We start from the raw sequence: 27,659 nt of genomic DNA, 5'->3' as shown, positions 1-27,659 counted from the left end.
TGCGCGAAAAATGCCGCAACTTGCCATTTGTTTCAGGTTTTTTTTTCCATTCAAATGTTGCGGAGTGTTATTTTTTGCCGAGGGCCATCTTAGCACTTTGCCATGTGCCTGAAAAAGGGCCCACGGCAAAGGTGGCTTTGCCGGCTGGCATTTGCCTTGAGCTCTTTGCTGCCGTGTGCTACAGGCTTTGCCGTGTGCTAGGCACATGGCAAATAAGCTGAATCCCGCTGTGATGGTAAATTTTCACAAAAGGCATGATTTCTAGCCACAATAACTATTCATTTCAGTCCAAATGTCCTGAATTATAAGATAGTAGGGTGGTTTGAATTTCAAATTTTGAATCAAGATTGAGACATTTTGATTCATAGCGCAGTAACTAAATACACCGATAACAAACATCCGGAAGAGCTATGTAAGCATTAAGTACAACAATACGTGCATCACTCGTTCAGGCAAGCATAGCTTGATCAAGAAGACAATGTCTGCAAGCTGAACTGCCATAGCTTCTTGGCCAGCTCAGCATCTGAAGCTTGTAAGCTCGGGCTGGATATGTTACAATCGGCGAAGTACTTTCCACTTATCCCCTTCACTTGAGGATGCATCGCCACATAGCATGTCGTTGCGGCACCCTTTAGCAAAGATAAATAATGAGTTAATTAGGGTCAATCCATGTTCCGGCAACAAGGGCGGCAGTAAAATAAGAGCTGAGATGAATGCCTACCTGTTCAACTCTTCTACATATGATTCTTCCAATGGTGTTAAAAAACGCTGTAAGAATAGTGGGAACAGTCACAAATTAAACATCGTTACAACCGGAGCTCCAGGCTACAAGCCAGAAATTATTTGAGATATTTGAATGTGTTGGAAGCCCTTTGTGGTTTTCAAACAATAACATCGACCGTTAGGATTGAGAAAATTACCACCGACAATAGTCCTGTCCCTAAAAATGTTAGTCATGATGACACCAGGATGAACGGCATTGGCTGAAATATTCACTCCTTCCTCCTGTTCCATGAAGATAACTCCTCATGTTATTAAACAGCTCATGCATCCATATATATAACAACTTCTATTCAGTGTCAAAGAGCTGATGTACCTTGAAAATTCGTGATAATTCATTGGAGTGAAGAATATTGGCAAGCTTGGATTGGCAGTAAGCAATAAAGTCATTCAAACTGGGTCAAAACAGATAACAAACCTTTTGGTGTTACTTATGCAGCAACATTCCAAATTTTGGGAGGGAATTCAAATTGATGTCGACTGGACTACCCGGAAGGATCATGAATTTTGTCAAAGCATATCCCTTCAGGATAAGTCATCATGGCATGCCCTACTGACGTCACATTGACAATCCGTCCCTCGGTGCCGCTGTCCCTACATGTGCTTTTCATGTTCTCCAATAGGAGGTTTGTTAGAAGAAAGTGACCTGTATGCATTCAAGCCAAACGCTACTACAGTATCAGGAATCATTCTCATAGGTCATAATTCAGAGGAGCAAGTATAAATACGAACAGTCAAGCAAGCTAAGGAACACCTTCTACAGGCAGGTAAACAAGAGATGCTGCAGAAAGAATTTGGTTTGAATAATTTGCGCAGAGGACACACCAATGTGATTTGTTGCGAAATGCAGTTCCAGGCCGTCGCAGGAACACGTGTGGTTCCTTGTCAGAACTCCAGCGTTGTTGCTGCCGAAAAGAACAGTCAGGACTGTTAGTGTGAATAGATGTGAATGTGATCTGTCATCCTAAACTAATTGACAAAGCAGTCATTTTTGACCTTGATTGGAGGTCAAAAATCTCTAGAACACACTAAAGGGGGTGCCTCCCCAGTGTGCTGTGCTCAACTATATAAGGGGATGAAACACCAGGGCACAAAAATGTCCTAGTGACTGCCCTAAGGCTCTGTCCACTACAACCCAATCATAAAGGCACAAGCAGCACTGGGAAAGGGTTCTCCCATGCCCTAAGGTGGCTACAAAAAAGAAGACAAGAAGAACAGAGGAGAAGTGACGCTGGGAGCTCAGAATTAAGGTATGAAACCCTAATCTCAGCTCCCTGATGTGGTTCACTCTTAGCCTAGTGATCCTACATATCTAACAATTGCACTAGAGCCATCTAGACCTAAGATTGAACCCTCTTAAGTGTTTAATCTCATGCTCCAGTTCATGTTCTTGCCCTAAGATTAAGCCCAAACTACACTGTTCGTCTGTAATTATAAGATTAAGGGCCCTAGGGTTTCGGTTCAAGCATTAAAGGAGGGGAATTGAATCAAGTAAGTACTAATTGTAAGAAATTCCAAAAAATCCCCAAAATCCGAAACCCTAGCTACAGGAAAAATCCCCAAATTTTCCCCAAACTCACGAACCCTAACCCTAATCCTAAAGATGTAAGGGTGTGTGCGGTGATGGTGGCTTACCGGAGTGAATCCCGAGCTGCTGTGCTCGTCACCGGTATCAGTGATGTCGCCGCCATCACCCGACGGCTTTCGGCAAGCGACCTCAGATGCCACGCGCCTCCCGTGCTCGCCGTGGCCGCTGGCGTCGTCGCCACTATAGCCGGAAGACCGGCCACGGGCCAGATCCGCTCCTCCACCGCGGATCCCGTGGATCTCGCGCGCGTAGGAGGTCGGGATTAGGGCACCGACGAGCGGTGCTCGACGGAGCTGCACGCCGGCCGCGGCCGCGCGCACCTCCGCTGAGCAGAGCTCGACGGCGCCGCTACCTCCTCCGCCGCGGGCCGCGTCGCCGGCACCGTCGCCCTCCGCTCACCCGCAGCCACCAGTGGAGAGGAAAGAAAGGAGGAGGGGAGAAAATGGTTAGGGTTTAGCGGGGGGGGGGGGGGGGGGAGCGCCGACGCTGCGGTTTTGATACGCGCGGCGCGTGATGATGGCCATCGGATGTGCATCCGACGGCACGTGTGCGACGCAGCCACCTCGGGCCGGCGGGAGGCCAGCAGGCGCGGCGAATTCCCAACCCAGGCCCAGGTTTTTGGGCTGGGGCCCGGGAAGGGAAAGGCGGCGGCCAAAGTGGACCGGGCCGAAAACGGCCTGGGCCGGAAAATGAGTGATGGGCCAAATTTTAATTGGTATTTTCTCTGGAAATTAAGACATATAAATTGGGCTGCATATTAGTGGGCCAAAATAATGATGGGCTAAATTCAATGAAGGGCCGGAAATAATGTCAAAATTTTAGAATGTTTTTCTCCTCTAATTTTGAACTTTGGGCTGCATAGTAATGGGCTTAAAAGAGCCTTTGGGCTAAGATAATATTGTTTTAGGCCATAAATATGATTTTGATTTTAAATATTATGAGTATGTATATTATTTCATGTTTAATTTTGCAGATATTTTATTGACTTTTAGCAAATAATAATTAGAATAATAAGTTCTCTCATATTTATTTTATGATCTTTACATATTATGGCTATTACATAAAGCTATTGTTTTACGTGTCATAAGTAATGTTTTAATTAAGGCCAAAATTAAGTAAAATTATGGTAAATTTATGAATAATTAAGTTTTTTGCTTAAATAATATTGTTTTGGGCCAAACTTTATGGAAATTTTCTCCATTAATGATTAAGTATTTTTCCTTATGTTTATGATTAAGTATTCTCATTATGCTTTAATACTTCACTTTATTTCTAAAGTATTTTATTATGTTTATATTTTGCCTTAGCACAATTTATGTCACAATTTAAAAAAATTAAAAAATTATGAAATACTCTCCAATTAAATTGGGATTATTTTCAGTGAAGTTTTAAGTCTATTTGAAGTATTATTTGAAATGTTTATTGTCCAATTATGATGATGAATTACTTTCATTATGAAATTAAGCTATCTGCCACATACTTATGTGCCACTTAAATTGAGGCTTAATAGTAAAGTATCTTATGACCCGTAAATATTATCAATTATGTGAGCATGTTTTACTCACAAGAATTGATATGCCCATAAGTTAAGTATGAAGCTTAAGACCCATTTTTGGGAAAATCAAATAATGACATCTTTTAATGGCCAATCCTCTAAGAAATTAAATAATGGCCCATATTTGGTTGATGTCATTAATACTTTTACTTACGGTTGGAAAATATGCATTCCATTAATAATAACACTAAGGAATCACTTATTGTAATGATTGGAATGCACAAATTCTAATAATTAAGTGGCTTTAACTTATAATTGTCCTAGATTGGAATCAATCCAACGGGATATTTTTTATTCAAGATCAAAATTTCAATGGTGATTCATGGTTATATTCTAACCAAAGTTGTTTACAATCATGGGTTATCATGATTTAATTTATTAATAAAGTATATTATTCTTAAGCCATGCATACTTAGTGAGTCCAATTTTGGACATAAATCTTAAAGCTGGCTTTTGAATATTTTCTTAATTGTGCCACAAATAATGTTGATAAGAATACTAAAGTAATATATGAGGACAAATTGTGTTTATTTTAATAAAGATGTCCTCTGATAAATAAATATTTACTTAAAAGAGTCTCGGAATATCATGATTAATTGACTTGTGGCTACATACTGACCAAAAGTTGTTTGTAGTCATATGTCATTCTCACCTCGAAGATTATAATTAATTTTGTGACTCATGACTATATACTGACTAAAGTTGTTTATGGTCATGTGTCACTAAGATTAATTAAGTTGCTAAGTTGCCAGCTCTTGAGCAATATTGGCATAATCATAAACTGAGTTTTATCAGATTAAGCTAATACTGACTGATATGAACAATGAGAAACTATGTCAATGCATATGTGTCATTTTCAATAAAGTTTCCGCTGCAAAAGAAATAACACTCTGGTTAAGTGTGGCATACGTTCATCATTCTAGCCAAAACTGATTGGTGAATGTGTGACTATAAAAATTTGTTATTCTGGTTCATCTTCTGGCCAAAGCTGATTTTGAATCGGAGTAATGAAAGGAGTTTATATCTAAAACTAAGTGTGGCTTGTGTTTATCATTCTGGCCAAAGCTGATTGATAAATACCTATTCACAATACTTTTGTTGGTCTTAATCCACTTCTGGCCAAAGCTGATTTGGGTTATGATTCAACAAAAGAAGTTTTATGCACATAAATTAAGTGTGGCTTGTACTTATTCTTTTGGCCAAAGCTGATGAATAAGTACTAGTTCACAAAATTCTGTTGTTCTTTTCTATTTCTGGCCAAAGCTGACTTGGACTGGTTCAATAGAAGAAGTTTGTGCTGATGCTTGCTAAAATATTCTATAAAGCATCACATGCCTCTAAAGATGAAAACTAATGAGTGGCACTAAGCACATCTGTTTCATGTATGCAAAATCAAACTTATGAATTATCCCTATTGATGATAAAAATTAATTAAGTCATAAGTTTCTAATAAAAATTGTTTTAAATACCACTATCAGAAGAGAAGTGGTTTTACCTGCACCTCATTGGTTCTTGAGATTATAACTAAGATGGCACATACAAGTGTCATAAGAGGTGTAGTTCCCATTAGAAAAGTTCAATACTAAGAATATTAATGAGAAATTAATGATTTTATTGATCATCAATACCTAATAGAAAAAAATTAAAAAATTAAAAAATTAAGATAAGTCACTTATGGACAAATATCAGAATAAAAAGGAGCAATCCCTCAATTCTAGATAAATGTAAGAATCAGGGGGAGTAATCCCCAAGATAAGTATTTATTAAAGCACATTTGATATTAGTGGTGAGTTGTTTCCTTCATATCAATGAAGGCAAGATAATATGATATGGCTATGGGCATCATTAAGCTCAAGGAAATAAGACTAAGACAAGGTAATAAGATGAGTCTCTAAGTAAGAAAAATACTAAATTTTAAAGAATTGTATTTATGAAAAGGAGGATAATGTCATTAGATTCTATTAGTATAAAATTATATTTATTTCCAATGTATACATTCATGTTATTTTTATATGTTGTAACAAGGATAAACAAACAAATAAATAGAGGTTCTTCGAAATATGGTACTATTGCATAGACCACATTTCGAGGGGGAGAGTGGAACCTTCATTAAGAAAATATTTTCCACCTCTTTATGGCAGGTATGAATTAAATATTGAGAAAAATATTAAGATAACTTTATCATGTGTTAGTTTGTTATGTGTCATTTAATTAACAATGTTATTCTTATTCTTATTATGAGCTATATGCTAGCCTTAGAACTGAATACTATTTCAGTATCATATCTCACCACTAATGTCGCTAAGTTGAGAATTAGATGGGAGCTCTAAAGCAAGGAAAAATATTATTAAAGGAAATATAAGCAAAGCTCACTTATGAATACTTGCTTTAGCTCCTTGTGGCGCCTTTGTGCCCACTTGAAGATCTTTGATCAATCCCACTATGTGAAAGGGATTGATTATGTCATAAAGATTGGATGACACTCGTTGTTCAACATTTGAAAAATTATTGGAGTCCATAAGTGATACATAAGTACAATAAGAAATAAGTTATTAAACAATAGGGATATTGTGTACATAAAGATCCAGATTTTCTTTTATCTGGATACTAAGATTGTCTTGGTGATATCTCTTAAGTTTTGAACAATAATGTTCACCAAGATAAAAGGTCCAGGAAATGGGTTGATTCCCATTAAGGGTAATAAATTTGCTTATGTAATGGCAAACGTAAGCATTATATGTTTAATTAAGTTATAAATTGCCCTAAGTATCCTTAAAAGGACCGGGATATCTGGGAAATTAGTCCAGGACTGGACCCCTGGAAAAATCAATTAAGAACATTTTGCCTTATTGGCATAAATGCAAAGGTGTTATGTTGCATGCCCATAAGTAAGAAATCCAATATTTTGGACAATTATGTTACAAGAAGTGTTGATACTAAGAAATTCCACATAAAGTATTATCAACACTCTTGTGGGAGAAGTCATATGTGGAAGGCTTCAACCAATACTTTACCTAAAGGCATCATTAATAAATGCAAGTTAAAGTGTGGCATGTCCTGAATTATACACCGTCAAATATGGATTTGTGTCCCTGATCCATATCATTTTAATGATAAAAAATTGCTTTAAGCAAATTATGCCGAAAATTATTAAATAAAAGAGTGCAATTTTGGATCGAGTAACATGTCGTGAGGTATTCCCAGACCTAAGACATTGTGAAAGATTGAATCCAGAATCAAACATGAATATTCGAAGCCTAGATGAACTATGTTTAAGACTAAGTGGTGCTTGACAAATTAAGTATATCATAAGTGTTGAGTATCAAATAAGTTCTAAGATTATGATGCTCAAAATATAAGCATTAAGTGATGTGACGTAAGTTCTAAAGTATTGGGCATCATGTTAAGAGGCTTGCCTAATATATTGCCGGCATAACAGATAAATGACAGCCCGTTAACTAAGGGACAAGATATGGTTCTGGAAATACGTTGGTTTTCTTCCTCTTTTAAAAGTGCATGCACATAAGAATAATATGAGGATAAATATATGTTTAGTACATATAAATGAAAACAAACTGCACTCAGGACTTTTATAACCCCATCTCCTCATAAGCCTAAGAGGAATCACCTTGATATTGTATGGGAACCATGGTCACTTAGTCATGTGGTACTTAATTGACTACAGTGATTGATTGATCTGGTGTACCATCTTTTGAAAAGTGAGTCCATAAGTTTTATATATAAGCATAAGAAATAAATGTTTGGAGTTCCTATGTTAAAGAAGTTCGTTTGATATGAGGTGGCGTACTATAATAACTAATAACTGGGTTCAGTGGTATGTGTATGATTCACTATTGTAATGCTTTTGCTTTGGTGCGTCATCTTGTTGAAAAGTAGACTTATAAGTTTAGTCTGACGATCAAGGAGGAGAATGTTAGTGTGAACAGATGTGAATGTGATCTGTCATCCTAAACTAATTGACAAAGCAGTCATTTTTGACCTTGATTGGAGGTCAAAAATCTCTAGAACACACTAAAGGGGGTGCCCCCCAGTGTGCTGTGCCCAACTATTTAAGGGGATGAAACCCCAGGGCAGAAAAACATCCTAGTGACTGCCCTAAGGCTCTGCCCACTACACCCACTACAACCCAATCATAAAGGCACAAGCAGCACTGGGAAAGGCTTCTCCCATGCTCTAAGGTGCTACAAAAAGAAGAGAAGAAGAACAGAGGAGAAGTGGCGCTGGGAGCTCAAAATCAAGGTATGAAACCCTAATCTCAGCTCCCTGATGTGGTTCACTCTTAGCCTAGTGATCCTACATATCTAACAAGGATACCAAAATTTCAGGCTGTCTTTTGACAATTTTGCGGTATCTGGTAAAGTACTAGCATGAAGTAGAAGGATTTGTTCGTTCTTACATGAGAATGTTCAGGGGCAGGTTCAGAGATTCAAACTCGGAGGCGAATCTCCTTACCGATGCCATGGAGCTGAGGTCCAGCTCCAGCACGTCAATTCTTGCGACGGGGATCTTGGCCACGATGGACTCCTTGACTGCGAGCCCGGCGGCGACGTTGCGGACGGGCATGACGACGTGCACACCTCGCAGCGCAAGGACGCGCGCCGTCTCCAGCCCGATTCCACTCGACGCACCTGCTCAGGCAGCTAGGAGGCTCATCAGCTCAGGTGCTCACCACATGTCATTGCTTTGCCGTAAATGGCAATCTCGGGATCCTTGACAAGCCCGGGGTTGGTCGGAGAGACTTGGAATCCTGAATTCCTCCTGCCAGCCCGGGTTGGCCGTCGTTCCAACTCCGGCCAGGCCAGAGGTGATTGTCATGGTTGCAAACTCCGAACGCCATGGGATGGAATGACAGTGAGCATGTACAGCGAGCAGGCCAGGGAGGTAAGTATTTGCACCTGTGATGACGGCGACCAGGCCGCGGCCGTCGACTGCCGGCGGTGACCTCCTCCGGCCGTGGAGGCGCTGGAGAAGCCCGAGGGCCCCTTGCGGTAGAACCACCACATCAAGCAGCAGTTTCGGACGACACTGTATTAATGTTTGTTGGACTAGACGGCTAGAATCTGCTGAATGCCAATATTTAAACACTATACATAACAATTGGAGAAAGAGATGGTCAGCAGGCGCAATTATTTTGGTCAGCAGGCGCAATTACTATTTGTATTTCTGAGGGCAACTTGAGATGCATTTCTTGGAGGGCGATGACATGTGAGATGCATCGCTGTGTTGATTGATTGCCACCATTCTCCATTCAGAACCCTGCCATAACCTCTCGTAGTCCAATAGTACTAGGTCAATGTTGAGATGGGCTTTTGTAATAACTCCAACCGTTATTACTAATACTACAGATCAGGGACCGTTCTACAATGGGGTGCAAAATGCATCAATATGGATATTTGTATCCGCATACGTTTCTAAAGTGGATACTAAAATGAATGTATCTGAATTCCTTTGTCAAAATTTCTTATATGTGAATTCGTATTTGACATAAATATGGATATGGACGGATATCCAACATTATCCTTATTCTTAAAAGAAAAAATTCCAAATTACTCCTCTCGAGTATGACAAAGGTCCAAAGAACCCCTTTAGCTATTTCTTGGTTCAAATTATCCCATAAACAATATCATTTGATTCAATTTACCCTTTCTTATAATTTAACTTTTTTATTTCTCCACATAAAAGTGAAATCTAAATCTCTATCTCTTCTCTTCTCTATCTCCATCTCTTATTATTATTATATTATTTATTACCCTAAAATGCAGCAATTCAAATAAATCTACAACCACCCAACAAATCTCCCCATCAATCATGGACTTCCCTCGGTGCGCCCAACAAAATGCACTCAGAAAAACAACTCATTAAAAATGAACGCACCAATCGCACCGTAACCCCTCCTTTCTCTTACTCACTCACATCCGACGGCCGAGGTTATTTGGATCACACCATCATCACTCATCCACTCCCTCGCGCTCCCCCCCCCTCCGCACCCAGCCCCCACGTCGCGCCCGGTGGACAGTGTTCGATCCCTCTTCCAAACTATTTTTCCCCGAAAAAAAAACACCATCCAGTCCTCTTCCCTCCCCGTCGCTTCCAGCCTCGTTCGGCTGCACAGGCCCAGCCGAACGGCTGATCAGCCCAGCAGCTTTCCTGTTATTGGCGTCATGTACTTCAATTTCCAGCAGGCTGAATTAGCCGGTTTGAACTTCCAGAGTTATATTACACACGTACCTCGCTGCAGACATAGCACTCCTTTTTTGCTGCCTTGTCTTTCACATAGTGGAGCTCCTCCCCCATCCCTGAATTGTGATATTGGGTCCAGCACTAGTGCGAGTATGAGCACCAGATTGAGTACCTTGGCACTTTGATGTGGAGCGTGGTTCTGCGGCAGGTTGGCACAAATGCTCAGATGCGAATTGCCCTGAAGTGGCTGGCAGCAATGCTGGTCACATCATGGTGAGTTTGCTGGTGAATAACCATTTGCCGATTTTTGTTGCCTTGTGTTATCTTGAAGTTATCTAGAGTCCTATTCATGAAAATTTCCCTTTACTGAATTTTCTGGGACTTGTCAAGTTAAAAAATGGAGGGAGTAGTGATTCAGTTCCATTTACATTGTTTCATTGTTCTGCTTCTAAATTGTATCCCTATATATTCATGACGCTAACCTAAATGCTGCTGGCAAATAAATTCAGACAATATAAACCTCCTATATGCACACCTATTAAGTTTATCCGTTGACTTTTTTTTGCTATATATTTTGAATGGAATCATTGACAAGTAAAAATATTTTGATGCAAAAAAAAAACATTCAGGCAAAAGGGGTTCCTATATGAGCTTGGTGTACATGCTGTGCTGAAACTGATGTCGAGCCTCGACATAGCAATTCAGGACAAGATGTGAGCAGAGCAACCATATGGTTGTATTCAATCCTTTCTATCTCATGTTTCTGGCGTGCCTTGAAATCGTGGTAAGATGCTTGATTCATATGCTATTGGAAAAATATGCTTTGGTTCCATCTGATTTTGAACTATCAATCAAATGGCATGATGTATTTATAGGCAGCAAATTATCACGGAAATGTGCTCCCTGTTCACTTGAAGGAGCCACCGGGTTTCAAGTATTGAGACCGGGTGCGGGATGTCTGAACTTGGTAGCCATATAGATTTGATTGTCATTTAAAAATCACATGCCCAAAATGTGGAGTAAAACTGATGAGACCAAATAGAGATTTTCAGAAAGAGATCAGCATAAGACATTCTCCTTTTTCCCTTTATTTTTGAATCCAATGCTTGTTTGATAGTCATTGTTCAGATCAATGCTGTAGACTCTTCAACTTTGCACAACTGTGTAAGTCATCAAATTGTCTCTTCTTTCTTGAATTGTGCGCAGAGATCAAAACTGCTAAGGACTTATAGATTGGCCGAATGATGAATTTGCACCATTTCTCTACCTGGTGCATTTCACTAACACGCGCTGCTACCTACCGCCTTTTGGTCATTTATTTTTTAATACCAAATGTTTACCATAGCAAATGTCATCGTAGCGTTAGCACGGGCCGTATACTAGTTTAATATTTTGCTGGGCTGTGGTGGGCATCATAAAGTATATCAAAAAATATTATAAATTTTTTATCATTATTTTTCTTATAATTTTGGATTGTAAGGGTTAATTTATTTTTAAATAGTCATACCCCATCAAAATTATAATGAAAAATTCTTCAGATAGTTTTCTAAAATATTCTATGATGTCCACTATCATTCATCAAAATTTTAACTTAAAACTTCACTTGTGTGTGGATACACAAAAATGATAAATCTTATTAAGGGGTTAATTTGACCAAATGATATAGTTTAGGAGATAAATTGAACCAAAAAATAGTTTAGGAGGTTATCCAGACGCCGATCATACTTTATGGAGTAATTTGAACTTTTTCCTTCTTCAAAAAATAAAGTAGATATTGGCCCCAAGCACCTTACTGAGCAAGATAGCCTAACTGGACAGAAATTTTGTGACACCATATGGCCCTATAATTAGAAGGCTGGCTCATGCATATTCAATCTGGCTTTCTATTTTGATAAATGCTATTGTGACGATTATTCTTTTACTTTATTGAAATTATACCACATGGGAAAAACTAATATGACAAGAGATTTGATAGTTGTAAATAGTACAAATTGAAATTATGTAACAAAAACAATCAAAATGCATAATAGGAATATTTAAAAATTATACAAGAACAACTATTATTTTGGAATAATAAATTTGTACTGTTGAAACAATGCACAATATACCATGCAACGTTTACTGGAAGAACAATTCATGATATAGCATGGAATCCTAAATGAATGGTATGTGAACAATCTAATTATGTTATACCAACGATAGATTATATTAAAAATAAACTTATGTGTATTTATTAAAAAGTACTGCAAATGACCTTAAACTTAAAAAATGAAGATACACAATAAAAGATATAGTAGAAGAAAAAAATGTATATAACAACCTAGGACTAAAAACATTAAAGTGGTCAATAGAATAACGTTGCATGCATGAAATAAATAAAAATGAATAGTTTAGTTCTATCCACCGAAACAATGGTGCAATACAAGCCTGAAAAACATAAGAAATTGCAGATAAATCCTTCGGGATGTAGAAAGAGAAATGTCTTTTCTTGTGCTCATCATCTCACTCGATGTTATTCCAATTACTGTTACCTATTGATCTAAAAAAACTGCTGTTATCTATTCTGTTTATGGTTGTGTGATTGTACATGAACATAGCAAAATGCTAACTTTTCTCAAAAATCCATGATTGTACCAACAACAATAACTATACATTTCAGACCTTCAAAATGTCTTGAGACTTATGTAAAAGAAATGTAATAAGTATATGATAGTGTGGTGTCTAAATTTCAAATAAAAATGCAAAAAGTGTATGATAGTGTGGTGTTTAAATTTCAAATTTTGAATCAGGATTGAGAAAATTTAATTGATAGCAGTACATACACCGGAAACATACATCCGGAAGAGCTATGTTAACATTAAGTACAACAATTTGTGCATCACTATTCTAGTTCAGACAAGCACTTGATCAAGAAGACACTGTCTGCAAGCTGAATTGCCATAATTTCTTGGCCAACTCAGCATCTGAAGCTTGCGAGCTTGGGCTGCCTAGTGCCTATATTACAGTTGGCAAAGTATTTCCCACTTATACCCTTAACTTGAGGATGCATTGCCACATAGCATGTCGTTGCGGCAGCCTTTAACAAATTAAGACGAAGTTGGTTAGGATCAATGCATGTTCCACCAACGAGAGGTGAATATAAGCTCCATGTAAAATGTTTAACAAGAGGTGAAAGTATACCTGTTCTACACTTCTAGAGATGATTCTTCCAATGGTGTTCAAGGGAATTGCAGGCGTAGAGGAATCGGTTATAAATGCCAATAAAAATAGAGCTCCATGTATATGTTTTTCAAGGGAGAAGCCAGAAACTATTTGACATATGAGCCCTTTCCTTTTAAAATAACACATAAAATTGAATGTAAGATTTGAGAAAATACCAGAGACAATAGTCCTGTTCCTAAAAAGGTTCGTCCTGATGACATCAGGATGAACAGCATTAGCAGAAATGGATCCCGGCGGAGGCGTTGCGCACAGCCATGACGACGTGCTCGCCGCGCATCGCCAGGACGTGCGCCGTCTCCAGCCCGATGCTGCTGGACACATCAGCGCCAAACAATGGGCTCAAAATTAGCTCAACTCATGAGTTCCCTTAGATGCGAACGGCGACCATTTTCAAACTCCGGCCAGTCCAGGTGGTCGCCATTTTGACTGTCGGCATCCAAGGAGGCCTATGCTCCGCGCTTTGAAGGCAGCACCTCGACTTCCGAGTTTTGGTCAGATGGATCCAGCGGCAGAGATTGAGGTCAGAGGTGACGGGGAAACTAGCCGAATGGAACAGCTTAGCAACTGAAGAAGAACGGAAGTACTTACCGGTGACAACAGCCACCAGGTCGCAGCTGTCGACGCCGGCGGTGATCTCCTCGGCCGTGGAGGCGTTGGAGAAGCCCGAGGGCCCTTTGCGGTAGAACCACCACATCAGGCAGCAGATTCGGACGGCACTGTATCAGGACTAAATGCCTATGTAATGTAAGCACATCATAAACAATGCAGCAAGCGACAGAATCAGATGAGCAGGTCAGCACTCAGCATTCAGCAAGGGCAATTTTTTTGGTCAGCACTCAGCATTCACCACGAGAGTGAGAGAGAGAGAGAGGGAGGGACGGAGGGAGGGAGAGCAACATGAGCGAATGCATTTATTCGAGTGATTGCCACCTATTGAGTTGCGTGCACCAACCAATTTAACCCAAAAACTTAAGCTGATGGGGAGAGGTGGACAATTCACTTATATTCCAACACTCCCCCTGATGTGGAGATTCCCTCAGACCTCAGACGTGGAATAGAAGCGATCAGCAATTATTTTATTTAATTGCGCTAACCAGGATTCGAATTCGAGACCTCTGGCTCTGATACCATATTGAGTTGCATGCACTAACCAATTCAACCCAAAAGCTTAAGCTGATAGAGAGAGGTGGGCAATTCACTTATATTCCAACACCACGGTTCTGAAGTCAGAACCCTGCCAGAAGCTCATAACCTGTGCTCCTTTTCAGACAAACTAGAAACTAAAGCCGCGCCTTTATTTCTATGGTTTCGACCATTGTTTACTATGTTAGAGGGATGATTACCGATAACAAATTGATAGTGTGTGCATATATATTAAATGAAGTACTTAATAGTATTTAGTAAAAATAAAGTGGGGGATGAAGAAGCTTGTTGTCAGAGGAAACGCTAGGTTTCATCGATTTGGATTTGCCTGGTGTAAGTGAATATATGTGTTTGTTGATTAATTCGTACTTATTTTTGTTGTCAAATTGTGGCTGTGTTCAATAGCAAGCAGTGGTATGCTTCCCATATCATACATTGTTGGAGTATTTTTTAATACATAATAATTACGTATGGTAGGTCCATGGCCACTCCAGGCCTGTTTCAAACCTGCGCAACGGTGTTGTTATTCTGAACTATTTACCATAACAGTTAACCACTTTGCCTGTTGCGTACCCCCAATCCTGTTGGTACTCCTGGAGTTATAGACTCTAGTGTCCCTGATCTGTATACACTAAAATTTTAGTGGAGTCTGGACTTCAATTGCTATTTCATATAAGACTCACAATGTGACCACTGTTAGGAATGGCAAGATAACAGTAGCTCATCTTATACTACACATTTGTCCAGGTGGGAAGAATTATGAGATCATTAGATAATTGAATAAGTAGGGTAAATGAACTCAAATTTTTTATCAACTAACAGCCGGTATTCTCTTCTCCCCTTTGCAATCACCGACCAGAGCAGGATTTCAGAGCCACGCAGAGTGAAATCTATCCATCAGACTATGGCCCTGTTTGGGGAAGCTTTTGGGAGCTTTTGCTTCTCCAAGAAGCTCTAAAAGCTAAATGATCCCCCAAAAGGGGTCTGCTGTTCCCAAAAGCAAAAGCTGAGAAAGCTCATTTTACACTGAAAATCGAAAAGCTCCTCTGCGCCAGCTTCCCGAGCTTCTACGGGCGAACCATTATTTTCTTCTTTCCCCGTCTCTTCTCCTCCATCTGTCTACGCCGTCGCCTGCCACCGTCCCTGCGCCTCGGCTGCTGCCGTTGCCGTGCCCGCCGCGTCCTCCCTCGCCTGCCGCCGTCGCCGCGTCCTCTCTCGCCTACCACCGTCGCCTGCCACCATCGCCGCGCCTCGGCTGCTGTTGTCGCCGCGCCTGCCGCGTCCTCCCTCGCCGGCGGGGGCGAGCTCCCCTGGGGGCGCGGTCAGGGCTCGGGGCCGGCGGGAGCGAGCTCCCCTAGGCGGCACGGCCGGGGCTCGGGTCCGATGAGGGCGAGCTCCCCTGGGGGCGCGGCCAGGGCTCGGGTCTAGCGGGGGTGAGCTCCCCTGGGGGCACGGCCGGCGCTCGGGGCTGGCGGGGGTGAGCTCCCCTGGGGCCGCGTCCTCCCTCACCTGCGCCGCATCCTCCCTCGCCCCGAGCCGCGGCCACCGCATCCTCCCTCGTCCCGAGCCACCGCTGCCGCATCCTCACTCGCCTGCCGACGCGTCCTCCCTCCCCTGGACGGAGACGACCGCTGCTTGCGGCCGGTGGGGGCGCGCTCCCTTGGGCAGCGCGGCCGGGGCTCGTGGTCGGTGGGGGCGAGCTCCCCTAGGCGGCGCGGCCAGAGCTCGTGGCCGGCTGGAGCTCCCTCCCCTGACGGCCATGGCGCCCGAACTCCCTCTCGTGCCGATAAGCTCATTTTGATAAGCTCCCCCAAACAGACATGGTCAGCTTTTCTGAAAAACAGCTTTCTAGAAAAGCAAGCAGGAGCTTTTCGGAGTGGAGCTTTTGGAGAAGCTGCAGCTACCCCAAACAGGGCCTATAACCGGTGGCTCCAAAACGCTGTCCATTTTACCATTTATAAACTAATGCAGGCTAACTTGCATATCCTGTATGTTCATGGATGCAACTGGACATTCATTTTGTGGGAAAGTACAATAATAATCAATTGTACAATATGTCAAACAAGCGATAAGCTGAAAAAAAATAAAGAACGGGTAACATTAGTATTGTTCAGCGTCAGGTGAGGTTTAGACCTGTGCCAATTCTAAGTATAGCAGTGTAATGCATGCTCTGACTATGTGATACCTGACAAAGCTTGAATCAGGGAGGCCTTGACAAGTTGTCTCCGCTGCCTGCTGCCTCTCTGTACGTAATTCTTCTCTTCACTCGGCCAGGCATAGAGCAGGAAGCAGCGGCTCTGTTTCCCTCTCCACTGCTGCAGATACAGCCATGCTTGGTACCGAATTTTAGGTTTGTTGCATAAACCATTTTGTTGCAGAATTTTAAGTTACTAATAACTCTATGTTGTCAATAACTGAACACATTTTATTCAATTCATTGGGTCAAAATAAATGGTCCTAAATTGAATCAAGGAAAAGCTAAAAGTGTTACGTCGCTAATTTATCCTGCTGTTGCTGTGCGGATGGGCGCAGCAAAACCGGGCGTCCTTGAGGTGAAATTGGCGGTTTCGGATGGTAGTTCAGAACTTCAGATCAGATGGAGGGACGTACTTCCTTGAGGCAGTGGATGGGGAGAGGTGCTCGCCTGGAACTGGCAGCGGTGGCAAATCCTGCTGCAGCTGTGCAATCAGCAGCCGCGTTTTCTTTTTAGATAACTAGCAAGATGTCCCGTGCAAATAGCGCGAGTAGCTAGTTTTTTCATTTTATATGTTATTTTTTTACTTGAAAATATATGCATATAAATTTTTGAATGATGTCATTATAAGTGTTTTTCCAGATGGCCTAAACCGAGATATCATCTATGCTTTTTGTTATTATCATATTACGTTGAATATTTTTTGAACACTATATAGTATTTTTGGAACATGAATTCTGGAGAAAAGGTACTATATTTTTCTAATGCCTTATATTTATATTACATAGAATATTTTAGCAAGAACATAATTTTTTTAAATTTTTGACGGGTAATACACTTTCTTCCTTGAGAGTTTTCATCACTACGCATGCCAAATTATCCTCACATTTTTAGAGAAGATCTAGACTCGAATTTCTTAATCACTTGATTGAATTTAAGGTTCCATTGTCTTGACGCTTGCTTAAGTCCATAGATGGACTTCTTTAGTGTGCATCCCATTTGGTCATTGCCCTTCACGACAAACCTTCCAGTTGTGCCATGAAGATGATATCATCCAAGTCACCATTGAGGAACATAGTTTTAACGTCCATTTGATGCAACTCTAAGTCATAATGAGCCACTAGCGCCATGACGATTCTAAATGAATCTTTCTTAGACACAGGGGAGAAAGTTTCGTTATAATCAACCCTTTCCTTTTGTGCAAAACCCTTGGCCACAAGCCTCGCTTTGAATCGTTCGACGTTCCCTTTGGAATCACTATTAGTCTTGTAGACCCATTTACAGCATACTGGTTTGACTCCATCAGAAATATCTACTAAAACCCATACGTCATTAGAACTCATGGACTTAAGCTCTTCTTCCATAGCCTCAACCCATTTAGCAAAGTTCTCACGTAATACTACTTCCCTGAATGAGTTAGGTTCATCAACCTTCCCAACATCATACATGTCTTCACTTAAGTATATCTCATAACATGAGAAGATTGCTGGTTTCCTAACCCGCTATGATCTTCTTAAGGGCACAATAGGCTGAGGTGCTGGTTGAGGTGCAGGCTGAGGCACCTCGACTAGGTTTTCAACTTCAACATTAGGCGCCACTTGCTCAACTTGTGGTTCGCTTGCAAGCTTAGGAGCTACTTCAACTGGAGGAGCACTGCTAGTACTCTGAACAGGAGGCGCGTAATCTGAACAGAAGGTGTACTCTGAAGAGTGGGAATAAACAACGGCAATAAATGAGGTGTTACTATCTCCTGAATCACCGTGATGGGAAGCTCAGCCCGTATTTCTTCAAGATTAATTTCCCTTCTCGGTCAGCTCCCACTGGTTCCTACATCCTCTAGGAACACAGCCTGTCTAGTCTCAACAAACTTAGTGAAACGATCAGGACAGTAGAAACGGTATCCCTTAGACTTATCAGGGTATCCGATGAAATGACAGCTGACTGTCTTATAATCTAATTTCTTTTACTGTAGGTTAAATAACTTAACTTCAGCAGGACAGCCCAACACACATAAATAATTAAGCGTCGGTTTCTTCCCAAACCATAATTCATAAGGTGTCTTTGGTACTGATTTAGAAGGAACCTGATTAAGTATATGAGCAGCTGTCTTTAACGCTTCCATCCACAGTTCCACATGCAAGGTAGAATAACTAAGCATACTACATACCATGTCCATAAGTGTACGATTATTACGCTATTGACGCTCGTTATGGACCAAAAATGAGCGTCAACTTGATCATTAAATAAGGAGAAACTTGCATTTCTTATACACTTGCTATTAATAAAACCCCTGCATTCCACATGTCCTTGGAGAAATCTATGTATACAGGAATTTAGAAGAAAACAAAGGAGAAACACGCCATTTGATCCAAGGAGAAAAGCACCGACCAATCACGCGCCGCCATGCAAGCATCACATGGATTGGAGGGCCCACAACCAAAGTAAACTGACCTAACTTCAGCACTATCATCAACCAGAGACACAAGGGCCCACCAGGAAGCGATTCAGCAGAAGATGAAGTCGGTGGGAGGCAGGCATGGGTCGGCTGAACCACTTGTTTTGGCTGAACGAGGTTGAACTCCACCACATTTCCCCTTCCACGTGGCGTTTCCACAGCTCGTCCTAATGTCGGTTCCAAGGAGCTTCAATGAGTTTGCCAGCCGAGAGGTGCTGTGCCACACCTATAAATACACCGCCGGGGGGGGGGGGGGGGGGGTGGGGGGCTAAATCAACACACCATGATATAGTCCTCTCCTCCTTTGTAAAGCTTTCTAGGCTAGTGGAGTGTAGGTGTAGAGTAGTTCTTCAAGGTCTTATAATGTTCATGAAGAGTTTGGTATGATTTTATATCTTCTCTTCTATGTAATGACTTGAGTTTAGTAACAAAGTTTATTTCCTTATCCGATCTTGTCTTGGTTCATATGCTTATTGTAGTATGTGATCCTTTTATAGTTTATGCTTGAATCTTGTACCTTGCATGTTTAGATGTGGTAACACATCTAGGCCACGGCAACGGTTCTAAGACTCCTGATAAAGATGGATGTCCTTGCACAAGGCTAGAGTTGTAATCGTTAGTGCAGACGTGGTGTCGGGGTTAATAGTTACAATTAAATGCGGCTCTACCCCATGGCTAGTGAGGTAGGCGGCAGGTGGTGACAGCCCTATCCGTCTAGCGTAATCCTCCCCGCTCAGGTAGTTGCGGTAGGAGGTCCATAAAGTGGCCGAGTGGATTGGTGGCTCCTCTGCCAGTCTTGTGCAGTTCTCCCGGTAGTGCCTGGAAGCCTAGAGCCCAATCCTAGCATGTGTATGTGTACGTGTATGCAAGTATGAGTTATGTTTGCTTCGATAGGAATAAATCTTTATATGCCCTTGAGTGCTTCTTTATCTCCCTCTAATCCTAGTTATCTCTATCTGAGTTTGGTACATCTTGTGTCACACTACCTCTCAATCATATTATCAATTACCCCTACTTAACTTTGGATATTTAATCATGATAATTTCCTAAACTTAATACTTCTTTAAACCATCGCCTTTTCTGCGGAAATATAAATACGACACTCGAGAATTACTCATGAGTAAAATTCTACGACGGTGTTCCGTGCACTTGCGGATTTATCTGTGGTGCTATGAAATGCCAATGAGCATTTGTGGTGCCTTTGCCGGGGACTGATGATCCTGGTGATGACGCTAACAAATGTCAACAAACATTTTTTGCGCCATTGCTGAGAAGGCGTAGGTTGAAAGAGTTATTAATGTTCTGAATTTTATCTATGATGGGTAGCCAATGTTCTAGTAGGACAACCTCGCTGTTTTCTCTTATTGTGAAGACAGGGTAGTGTTTGATTGGTTCTGATCTGCTGGAGAATTCATGATGAATCCGAGTCAACCTTCAGAAAAGTGTGATAGCGTGTCATTAATTTCGAAAAGCTCAATTCTCGGCGATCAAATCAATCCGAATTGCATCATCAAACTTCAGCGCTATGACTCAGATTTTTCATCAAATAAATGTCTGCCGCTGGTGCTTGATCACCACCGACTGGGGAGATTAAATTGGCCGAAGGATTGAGTCACATCATCATGATGCAATAAACTCGAGAAGTGGAAATTAATTCATTTCTCAGCGTCATCAGTACGGGATGATCAACATCAGAAATAATTCTTGACTTCGATCAAGAAAAGCAAGAAGATATCCCAAAGACCCGCAGGCACCTGCTCCGAGGTACGATCAAAACGAGCGGTAAGTCAGGAAATTTCCGTTAAAGGTAAATTAAATTTTCCATCAATCAAAATTCAACAGACGGATAAAAATGTCTCGTTCAACAACAACCACAACAACAACATAGTCTTTTGTCCCAAGCGAGTTAGGGTAGGCTAGAGATGAAACCCAAAAGACACAAAGGTCTCGGTTCAGGCACGCAGATAGTTAGTCTCCAAGCGTTCCTATTCAAGGCTACATCTTCAGAGATATTCCAATTCTTAAGGTCTCTCTTAACCGACTCGTCCCAAGTCAGTTTAGGTCTACCTCTACCCCTCTTTATCTTATCGACACGCTTTAGAACCCCACTACGCACCGGCGCCTCAGGAGGCCTCCGTTGGATATGTCCAAACCATCTCAACCGATATTGGGTAAGTTTCTCTTCAATTGGTGCCACCTCTACCCTTTCCTGAATAACTTCGTTCCAGACTCTATCCCTTCTTGTGTGCCCGCAAAACCACCGCAACATCCGCATCTCTGCTATACTCAGTTGCTGGACATGTCGTCTTTTTGTGGGCCAATATTCAACACCATATAACATCGCCGAGCGAATCGTTGTCCTATAGAACTTGCCTTTTAGCTTTTGTGGCACCCTCCTATCACAAAGGATGCCAGAAGCTTGACGCCATTTCAACCAGCCAGCTGAGATTCTATGCCTAACATCTTCATTAATGTCGTCATCCTTTTGTAGCATCGATCCTAAATATCGAAAAGTATCCTTCTGGGCCACCACTTGCCCATCGAGACTAACATCTCCACCCTCATGCATAGTCGCGCTGAAATCCCACATCATGTACTCGGTCTTGGTCCTACTAAGCCTGAAGCCTTTCGACTCTAACGTACGTCTCCACAACTCTAACTTTCTATTAACCCCTGCCCTACTCTCGTCCACTTGCACCACATCATCAGCAAAGAGTATACACCAAGGGATATCACCTTGTATGTTTGAACCCTTACCGATAGGTAAATCGGTAGTTATCTCATATTTGATTTCCTCAACTGCATGTTTGAATTTTCAGATTTTTGATTCAAATTTTGCATGTGCATTTGCATCAATTTTGCATTTAAACCCTTGCATATTTGATTCCCTCAACTCTTTCATTTGCATCCCTTATAAATTTTGGATTTGGGCCAGCATACAAAGGGCAATTTGGGGAGAATTTTTCAGCCATGAGCTTTTGGAATCTATGCATGCATGAATGTGGATGATTTTCACATCCAAGTTCATTTGGGGCCACTCCTAGGCCTGTGCCAGCCTAAACTCGCAGGCATTCATGCACCTTTGCACCATATGGCAGGCATTGAATCTTTGTGCAAAAGCTCAGCAAAAATGGGGCCGGAGGGGGGGGGGGCGGCGACCCACGTAGGTCAGCCAAACTAGGGGTGGCTCCCCTCTATAAATACCGGTGCCCAGGGTTCTTTGTTGCTGCCCCAACCCGAGCTGCACCTGTTGTGGTGGTACTACTATCCCGTGAGAATGATTTTGTGGTGCTATCTCGCCCACAAGAACGATTTTTGTGGAGTGTCATCACCCACAAGGACGCTTTTTGTGGAGGCAACCACGCCCCGCAAGGACTACTAACTCTTGGACGGCTGATTTTGATTTGCTAACACTCACATAACCGTTTCGAGGCTTGTTCTTGTGTGTTCTTGCTCTCTTGTTGCAGGTATGAAGAAGGACGGAAGGAAGGTCATGGGTGTCTTCAAGAAGGCAACAGGCTCGACCTCGGGTCGTTCCCAGGGTGGCTCCAGCTCACGCTACTCCACCAGTTATGTGCCGAGCCCTAGGGGAGAGCCCAACAGCCCGAGCCTCAAGACGAAGAGCAGCAGCCCGAAACTGCAGGCACAGGTGCAGCAGCCCGAGGAGGAAGAAGAAGAAGAACATGACGACACCCACCTTGACATCCGAGGTGATCGTGAGCTCCAGGGATACAACATACTAAAGCGGTGCCGGTTCCGCCAAACGAGGATTTTCGACCCCGACCTCCTTCAGAAAATAGGAATGGATACTGACTTTGCCAACGTTTGGAAAGCCGTGGGATGGACTGATTTTGCCAACATTTCTGAGATGCGTTCCCACGACTTAACCTTTCAGTTTCTTTGCACCCTCGATGAGGAGGAAAGTGGGATCTCTTTCCATCTTTTTAATCAAGAATATTCAGTTTCTTGGAAAGATCTTAGCACACTTTTGGGTTTTCATCACCGCTGCAACAATGGTGTTGAAGCAACTACTCGCGGTTTTGAAAAGCAGAGTTTCTGGCAATCCATTTCGGGTGCGACCACTGTTGGAAAACCAAGATGCAATGACATACAGCACCCAAATTTGTGTTTGATGCATAAATGGGTTGCAATAACATGTTTCCTAGAGGTGATGTCAGGCCCATTCGGGATATTGAACTCCGAATTCTTTTTACCATAGTTAACAAAATAAAGATTTTCCCCCATGAAGTTTATGATCCAGCAATGGCTTGAAAATTTTTGGATGGTCGGGCCTATTGAATGCACATCTTTAATCACTCGAATTGCTAGAGGTTTGGATGTTTTGAGTTGGGCACCGATTTCTTACATCAACTCCTCGCGTTTAATGATTGACAAAAATTATTTGGTGTATGGGCATACACTTAAACATGCTCTAGATGACTCTTTGGTTTTCTTCTTGCCAAGCTATGTAAGTGCCGGAGTCTAACATTTGTGCTGCAGCCACAAGAAGTAGCCTGCAGGAGCAGCGTGTCCGGGCGGATGACCCGGAGTATATCCCGGAACGAGGGAATTGTCATGCCGCCGCCACTGTATCCATATCACAGGCGCGCTGGAGGGTATGCTCCAGCTGGGGGAGCATCCGGGTCTACATTCGGATATCAACCCGGCTGGGAGCAAACCTCCCAGCAACAGCAAGCATGAGGCTCGGCATGGCAGAGCGCAAGTAGGGCAGAGTGGGACCAACCTGCAAGAGCACACTGGCAGCCGAGTGATGGCTCCAGTTCAAGTGTTAGGGCATGTACAATGGCAATAATCACATCGTCTATTAGCGGTTTAATCCGATTACCAAAGCACAGTTAATGCCGAACCAGGCGATGCCGTCGTCTCACCAGACGACGGCACGGGCTCGTGCTTCGAGCGCTTGTAGATGGCTCGCCGGGCGTTGTACGGGGCGGTGGCGACCGAGCGATGGCGGGATCGATCCTCTGCTCCCGCACAAGATTTTGGCCCAGGCGTGCGTGATTCTAGCGGCAAAACTCATCTGTGCGCTCTCTTTTCCCCCCTATATCCATCTGCTCCCTTCGTCAAATCCCCACCCACAAGCCCCAATCTCCAACTACGGCAAAATCAAGGGGAGCAATGGCATCGGGGAAGGACTCGGCGGCTTCAGCTGCTACCGCGGCGCGCGAGAGGAAGGCCATTGCTACGCGGGCACGGGCTCTGAAGCTCGGGCTTGCGACGACGATGATGGCGCAGGGCGGGAAGGCCGTGAAGACAGCGGCGCAGGGGAGGAACGATGCAACGGCGGCGCGGGGAAGGAAGGATGCGACACCGGCGCAGCAGCGGTTGGTGGAGGATCCGCCTGAAGAGCAAAGGTTCGCCACCCCAATCCTCTCTGCTTGCCCAAGATCGACCCCTGAGCGAAGCTTTGGCGCTGCCCCAAACCTCGCTGCTGGCACTAGATCCACTCCTGTGCAAAGCAATGATGCCTCCCCAAGCCTCGGTGGTGGCACTGGATCCACTCCTGTGCAAAGCTTTGCCGCCGCCCCAAGATCAACAGGAGGTTTCTTCTTCCCGGCTGCCTCAAGGTACAACGGCGGCATGAACTTCTCCGGCAGCCCAACCTTGATGTCTTCAACCATGGCTAGCCATCCATCACTGACTCAACCATGGATTCATGCCGATCCAAGAGAATGGTAAGGTTTCTCAGTACTTTGTTGTGAGAAATTTCGTTTAGCCTCCAAATTGCAGTGTTAAATCATGGGTACATTGAATTCATTGGTTGAAGTTAAATGATTTTGATTTGCCTGAACATTTTTTCTATTTGAAGTTGCATGTGGCATGTGTTATTATATGAAAATGAGTCACATAATTCATTGGATTACACCATCATGGCAGCCCCATCAAAGAAAAGTTTATGGCAAGAACAAATTTTATTATATTGTCAGTGTAAACCAAGTCATATCATGCCATGTATACAATAGGATACTTGTGTTTTTTTAAGTGAGGTGTTTTCATGTAATCAGTAAGGTGTTGTCAGTGATAACCAACTCAATACCATGCTAGTTGTCAGTGAAAACCAACTCAAACCAACTCAACCTGTGGTATTTTGTCTTAATGAATTTGTCATGCAGGGACAATGATCCAGTTCCACCAGGCGACTTCATGAAAATGTTCGAAAACCAGTCTGAGAATTCTCACCTTGTTGGGAGAACCTCTCACGGTGCCCCACCGGTTGAAGAACTAGCACCCACTCCACCAGCTAGAGGGAACCAGAATATGGAAAAGGAACAAAGTGGTAGGATTGATAAGAGGATTCTTTGGACACAAGACGAAGATTTAAGAGTGGTAAGTAATTTGGTCACAAGTTTGTTTACAGACATGGTTACTTAAATAATTGATATGTGTGTGTCGTTTTGGTAGATGAACGCTTGGTTGAAGAAATCGGTGGACTCTGTCAGCGGTAATCATAAAAGGAATGAGCAGTATTGGGGTGATGTTGCTAGGACATACAACGACACAACACCGAGTCATAGGCGGAGGAACATGAAACAAGTAAAAGATAGATGGCACAAGGTTAACAGGTGGACCAACCTGTTTCATTGTGTCTGGCTGAAAGCTCGTAGATTGAATACAAGTGGGTGGAATGATCAGATGTGGATTGATGAAGCCCACAAGTGGTACGTGTCTGACAACGAAGAACTCAAGCTAGGACATTTCGTGTTGATGAATGTTTGGTATGCTGTTAGAAATGAGCCAAAATGGGTAACCTACAATGATAACCTCCAAAATGCACACAAAAGGAAGGGATCAGACCACGGGGCTGAAGAGGATAGGGAAGAAGCAGACCCTTTTGATGTCACTGTAAAACCTAGACCAATGGGTACAAAAGCAGCAAAGAAGGCAGCACATGAAGCAAAGGTGCACTCCATGTCTTCCTCAACAGAAGATGCAGATGTTACAATCCTCAAAGAAGCTCAAGCAAACAGACTAAAGGTACTAGAAGTACAATAGAAATTATCCGCAGAGAGGTTGGAGTCATCAAAGATTGCCCATCTAGCAGCAAAGGAGCACAAAGAGGCCAAACTTGCTGAGAAGGAAGCCAAGACTCTGGAGGTTATAGCAAAAATGATGGAGACATATAACTGTCTACTTGCAAAAGATGTTGGGCTAATGAACGCTGAGGAAAAGGATGATCATGTTGCAACACAAGTACTTGAAGAAGTCAATATTTCCTGATATGTACTAAGGTGAGTGTCATTTTTAGTTTCTACTTAATATGAAGAAGACACTATTTGCTAATTGGCCTTTTATGTATGACAGCCAACACCTTCCCCAACTTTGTCATGGAGTGGGCTGCATCATAGAACCAGAGGAGCTGTACTTCATCAACCAGTTTGATGATTAGTTCAGAGCTTAGAGTCAATTAGCTGTCCTTCATCTACCTGTGTGAACATGTGTTTTATTTTTATTTTGTTGCCTCCATGTGTGAACATGTGTATGGTGTATGGTCTGAGTGATGTCAGACTAAATTGTGCATGGCCTTTATTCTCACTGCAGGACCTTTATTTTCAAGTTTGTGCTCCTTTAGTTTCACTAGAAACTGTGGCGACAGAAAAGGTTCTGGATGTGAACAGTTTCAGCATGCTTGTCACTTTCAGCATGCGAACAGTTTCTGGATGTGAACAGATTGATTTCAGTTTCTGCATGTGAACAGTTTATGGATGTGAACAGATTTTTTTCAGTTTCATGATGGGCTTGTAAATGTGTATATATAGAACATGCGCATGACCCACTGGGCATTTTTTTCCCCTGGAGTTGAGCCATGTCGTCTACATCTGAAGCATCAGAAGATATTGATAAAGGTATCTTTTGTTCACTGCTCAATGCATCTGTTGTTCACTGCTCAATGCAGAAAAGGTCTCTGTTCTAGTTCCTGATTCCCTATTCACTACTCATATGCGCATGGCCTTTTCTTGATCTTTAGCAGGGATACAACTCGACCAGGAGATGTTTACAAGTCATGGCTGAACGATGCATCAAGCCTTATCTCCAAAAGGCATCAAGTAAATACTGTATGTGTTTGTGCTACAGATTATTGTTTTTATTGATTCAGATGTTTGTATGATCCATTGAAATAGCTCTTTAAAATGGATTTGCAGAAGTTTGATATTGTTCAGTCAACCAATTTAAATGATCTCATGAACACACCCCCCCTTGCTCTATCTTATTATCCGAAGCCACTTATGCAACTATGGAGGAAATGCACTGGAGCTACTTCTCCTGAAAATTCAGGGAGTGAAGACAATGGAGAGTTCAATGAGCTTTCAGGTATATCTCTTGCAAATCAAATTTGACATACTATATAAGTTTGCAAATTAAGTGTGCATACTAAACTGCAGATGTTGAAAGCGATGGCAGTGGACACGTTGAAGAATTCGATCCTGCTGAAATTTATACAATGGAAGACTTTATGGCCGAGGAAGAAATCCTAGAGAAGTTAGAATTGAAAATCAGTGAC

At 42.3% G+C, this 27,659-nt stretch overlaps 2 protein-coding genes and 1 long non-coding RNA gene across 3 annotated transcripts; 2 read left to right on the top strand and 1 right to left on the bottom strand.

Moving 5' to 3' along the window:
* Window positions 1–269: 269 nt before the first annotated feature.
* Window positions 270–9,089, bottom strand: LOC120645633 (short-chain dehydrogenase TIC 32, chloroplastic-like; the record flags this gene model as incomplete). Its single annotated transcript, XM_039922405.1, has 8 exons — window positions 270–629; window positions 722–768; window positions 921–1,005; window positions 1,097–1,175; window positions 1,270–1,426; window positions 1,606–1,685; window positions 8,341–8,572; window positions 8,840–9,089. Coding segments are annotated over 8 exons (1,092 nt in total), but the record flags the coding sequence as incomplete, so codon positions are not given.
* Window positions 9,090–9,966: 877 nt separating this feature from the next.
* LOC120644415 lies at window positions 9,967–11,320 on the top strand. Its single transcript, XR_005663735.1, has 2 exons — window positions 9,967–10,397; window positions 10,754–11,320. It is a non-coding gene; the product is annotated as an uncharacterized LOC120644415 (long non-coding RNA).
* Window positions 11,321–22,291: 10,971 nt separating this feature from the next.
* LOC120644414 lies at window positions 22,292–26,612 on the top strand. The gene is made up of 4 exons (XM_039921041.1): window positions 22,292–24,834; window positions 25,273–25,486; window positions 25,562–26,388; window positions 26,462–26,612. The coding sequence occupies exons 1-3, from the start codon at window positions 24,278–24,280 to the stop codon at window positions 26,150–26,152; spliced, it is 1,362 nt and encodes a 453-aa protein (XP_039776975.1). The 5' UTR covers window positions 22,292–24,277; the 3' UTR covers window positions 26,153–26,388; window positions 26,462–26,612.
* The last annotated feature ends 1,047 nt before the right edge of the window (window positions 26,613–27,659 follow it).

The sequence above is a fragment of the Panicum virgatum genome, chromosome 8K (genome assembly GCF_016808335.1).
Source record: "Panicum virgatum strain AP13 chromosome 8K, P.virgatum_v5, whole genome shotgun sequence".
Taxonomy (NCBI): Eukaryota; Viridiplantae; Streptophyta; class Magnoliopsida; order Poales; family Poaceae; genus Panicum; species Panicum virgatum.
This window is presented reverse-complemented; position numbering and strand designations above follow the sequence as displayed.